Below are 4385 nucleotides of genomic sequence, written 5' to 3' on the forward strand. Positions count from 1 at the left end.
CGTGCCGCTCTGCACTTGATACCTCGGTCTGATATCGCGGACGCAACCATCCATACAAATCGGATCTTACTAAATTGGAGTACAATTTTCACGAGCGGAGTTCCACGAGCTCGAGCTACGAAGGTAGGATAAGAAAAAAAGAGAAGGGGTGGTAAGATAAAGTCTCTATCCCTCTCTAAGCCGGCCGTGGAAGATGAAGCGAATCAAGTAACAGCGGTGGCTTACGTGCGATGCACCCCTAAACCATCGCTGAGGGAGCATCACGTGGAAATGCGTTACCCACGAAAGATCTGTGCTTAGAATTCTCAAGCCCGCTAAATTATATTTCATGTCACGGAGCCGATGATTCTTGAAATACATAAGCCGCGATGATAATCTCATTTCGTTAGTTGTGTTCGGCAGTGTCGCGACGTCCTTAACGCTTCCGGAAACTTATAATGATGGAAAGAAGTACAGAGTTAATGATGCATGTTTATAGGAAAAAAAAACATGTCTAATCAAAATATCTTTTGAAATATTGAAGAGAAATTATGATAGTTTATATTAAAAGAAGAAAAAATTATACGTCAACAGTCAAGTACACTGAGAAAAAATATATTATACTATATTTTAATAATTATTTATTTGATTAGTACTAATTTAACATTTACTTACGATAATCAAATATTTATACTAAATAAAAAAGACGTAAATCGTATGTTTTTATTTTATATCGTATATGTATATGTAAATTACATTTAATCGGTAAGACGATTCCATCAGAGTTTTGTTATCGTCCTCTTAAAATGCACAAAATTACCCACATCTTTCAAAAGGCAAAATATATGAAAAATTTTTATATTATATATTAATGCTTGTATGATATAAAAGCATACAAAGATTAATGTATAAAGTAATTGATATTTATATATTCTATTTATATAATTACTTACAATCAATGCATAACACATATTAATCAAATAATATATTGTTCCAATATATAATACAATTTTGTCTTTATATTTTATATATGTATATATAAATACATATTATAACTGTTGCATAGTCTTTAAATTAGATGTTTGTAGCAGAATGCTATAAACTGGATGGCATTTTCTTCAGCCTCACCTTCTACTAATAAGTTGTTATTTTTATCTCCAATATCGGGTGGGCTGTTGCATTATCATCTTCGACTGAGTTGTAAGTATTCTTATCACTAGAATTTTTTCAGTTAAAATTATTAATTAATGTAATTATCTAGAGTTCTACATTTTTAATGTAGAAGCCAAATTTGCGACTGTATTTACGATCATGGTGCAACTTTATCACATATTCACGATCTTAAATCAAAAAAATTTCAATCTCCAATAATTTTAATCCATAAGTATCTTAATTTTGACATTTCGAATATAACGTAATCACTAACGAAAGCCATATGTCTCATCTATATTGCTACTACCAGAATTATTATCGTCGTTGTTATTGTTACCGTTGTTATTATCAGATGCGCTGTTCCATGTTTCCATCGTTATTATTAACTGTGCCGTTGTCTCCATCGTTATTAAGCGTGTTGTTTTCGTTTCCATCAACGGGTGCGTTGTTTCCATCGTCACTATTGGATACGGTGTGGTTTCCATCACTACTTTCGGGTGCGCTATTGCTTTCATCGCCATTTTCAAGTATGCTGTTTCCATTGCTGATATTGGCTGCGCTGTTTTCTCCATCGCCACTTTTGGCTGAGTTGTCATTTTCATCCCTAGCATCAGGTGCGGTGTTTCTTTTAGCCTCATCTATTGGGTTATTATTTCCATCCTCGGCATCGGGTGTGCTGTTTCCTGCGTCGCCATTTTTGGCTGAATTGGTATTCTCATCCAGCTCATCCCCAGCATCATTGTTTTCTCCGTTGTCACCTTCGGTTGAATTGTTATTTCTATCTCCTGCGCTGTTCCCATCTTTGGTATCAGGTGCGCTGTTTCCTCCGTTTCCATCTTTGGCTGAATTGTTATTTTCATCCTCATCATCAGGTGCGTTGTTTCCTGTATTCCTAGCATCGGATGCACTATTTCTTCCATTGTCACCTTCGGTTGAATTGTTATTTCTATTTCCTGCGCTGTTCCCATCTTTGGTATCAGGTGCGCTGTTTTCTCCGTTCCCATCTTTGGCTGAGTTGTTATTTTTATCCTCATCATCAGGTGCGTTGTTTCCTGTATTCCTGGCATCGGATGCACTATTTCTTCCATTGTCACCTTCGGTTGAATTGTTATTTCTATCCTCTGCATCGAGTTCGCTGTTGTTTTCATTCCCAGTATTGGGTGCGTTGTTGTTCCCATCTTTGGTATCGGGTGCGCTGTTTCCTCCGTTTCCATCTTTGGCTGAGTTGTTATTTTCATTCTCATCATCAGGTGCGTTGTTTCCTGTATTCTTGGCATCGGATGCACTATTTCTTCCATTGTCACCTTCGGTTGAGTTGTTATTTCTATCCTCTGCATCGAGTTCGCTGTTGTTTTCATTCCCAATATTGGGTGCGTTGTTGTTCCCATCTTTGATATCAGGTGCGCTGTTTCCTCCATTTCCATTTCTGGCTGAGTTGTTATTTTTATCATCAGCATCAGGTGCGTTGTTTCTTCCATTCCCGGTATTGGGTGCACTATTTCCTCCATTGTCATCATTGGCTGAGTCGTTATTTCCATCCCCGGCATCAGATGCACTGTTTCCTCCATTCCTGGCATCGGGTGCACTGTTTTCTTCATTGCCATTTTCAGCTGAGTTGTTATTTTTATCTCCTGCATCAGGTGCGTTGTTTCCTCCGTTGCCATCCTTGGCTGAGTTGTTATTTTCATCCCCAGCATCGGGTGCGCTGTTTCCTTCATTGCTACTTTCAGCTGAGTTATTATTTTTATCTCCTGCATCAGGTGCGTTGTTTCCTCCGTTGCCATTCTTGGCCGAGTTGTTTCCGTCTCCGGCATTAGGTGCGCTGTTTCTTCCGTTGCTATCCTTAGCTGAATTATTATTTCCATCTCCGGCATTGGGTGCGCTGTTTCCTCCATTGCCACCTTCGGCTGAGTTGTTACTTCTATCCCCTGCTTCGGATGCGCTGTTGTTTTTATCCTCGGCATTGGATCCGCTATTGTTTTCATCCCCGGCATCAGGTGCGTTGTTATTTCCATTGTTTTCTTCACTATTTTCAGAAGTTTCAGATGTGTTCTTACTTTCTTCACTACTAGATGCGCTCTTATCTTCATTATTAGGTATCTTGATAGTTGTACTTGGAGCAGGTGTTGTTAAAGTACTTTTTGCATAACCTTCCACGTGTATATTCATTCCTTCCCTATGTCTTCCAACAACTATTATAGCTATATTTGTCTTACTAAGTCTTTTCGGTATAAATCGAGTTTGTTGATTTCCTATATTTGTCATTTTAATATGGGTAAGTATTGTATTGTCTGGAGCTCTTACACATATTGTGATTATCATAGGCTTGAAAAGGGAAGGCTGCAATTTATAAATAGGATATTAGTTTATAAATAAGATATTAATCATAAAATTATGAGACTATGTGAGATATATTTTGGTCATTTAAAATCTAAGTATCTAAAACTGTATTACCACTAAAATTTATGAATAATCGATAAAATAATTATAATAGTGCATTGTGTAATTTATGTTTTGTCTTACACTTACGTTTTAAGTAAATTGATGTAATTAATTGATATGATATAAAGGTCAATTAAATTCAAATAGGAAATTTAAGACATATCAGATAAGACTTAATGCAATATTTTTATTATTTTTAATATCTACAAAATTTGATATAACATTTGTACATGTAAATTAAAATATTAAAAAGCTTTCTGTGAAATTCGATAATTAAAATCTGGATTATAAAAGATGAATTGTTCTGTTTTTTATTAAATATATATGTACATGAAATAATTACGACCGAAATAGTCATTTACCTTAATAATAGTTCTGTTAGTAATGAGGTAATCGTCTTTTTGACGTTCACCTATGACAAAGTCATTCCGATAAGTTCCTATTTTGCTGCAGACAGCCAAAGTAAGACACAAAAGCACAGAAAATAAAATCCTCATCTTAGAAAGCTAATTGTGAAGCCGTCCGTTGACTAAAATCATACTGTTCAACTGGTACTTGCCGAACGTATTTATATCTTCGCGTTATCATTTCTCATGCTTGGCTCCACAAAGAATCGCACCGTATTAACTCTCAGATTTCTATTTCAATGACAATAGCTTACGTAAGGTTATTTGTTTCATCTTCTGTTTCATCTTCCGTTTCATCTTTTCTGCAGGTTGTAGAAATTTCTCGGCATGACGTGTTTTCATTCTTTTGGATACTGAGAGAGGAGGAAATGTGCACACTAATTACTTAAATGTAATTATACTTTG

At 35.9% G+C, this 4385-nt stretch overlaps 1 protein-coding gene across 2 annotated transcripts; it reads right to left on the bottom strand.

The window, feature by feature from the left end:
- Positions 1-1470: 1470 nt before the first annotated feature.
- On the bottom strand, positions 1471-4102 carry LOC108725030 (uncharacterized protein DDB_G0290685-like). Of its 2 annotated transcripts, XM_018451789.1 has the most exons (3): positions 3936-4102; positions 2436-3471; positions 1471-2027 (listed from the first exon to the last, which is right to left on the bottom strand). In XM_018451789.1, the coding sequence occupies exons 1-3, from the start codon at positions 4068-4070 to the stop codon at positions 1480-1482; spliced, it is 1719 nt and encodes a 572-aa protein (XP_018307291.1). In that variant the 5' UTR covers positions 4071-4102; the 3' UTR covers positions 1471-1479. The 2 variants fall into 2 exon arrangements, with proteins under 2 accessions (XP_018307291.1, XP_018307290.1); XM_018451788.1 differs by having other exon boundaries at positions 1471-3471.
- Positions 4103-4385: the final 283 nt, after the last annotated feature.

This window comes from Mycetomoellerius zeteki, unplaced genomic scaffold (genome assembly GCF_001594055.1).
Source record: "Mycetomoellerius zeteki isolate Tzet28-1 unplaced genomic scaffold, Tzet1.0 scaffold321, whole genome shotgun sequence".
NCBI classification, from domain to species: domain Eukaryota; kingdom Metazoa; phylum Arthropoda; class Insecta; order Hymenoptera; family Formicidae; genus Mycetomoellerius; species Mycetomoellerius zeteki.

Excerpts from the sequence above, each read along its gene's own strand:
- LOC108725030 (XM_018451788.1), bottom strand. The coding sequence starts at position 4,070 with ATGAGGATTTTATTTTCTGTGCTTTTGTGTCTTACTTTGGCTGTCTGC. Across the intron at positions 3,472-3,935 it reads CTAACAGAACTATTATTAAG|CCTTCCCTTTTCAAGCCTAT; the intron begins GTAAATGACTAT and ends TATAAATTGCAG.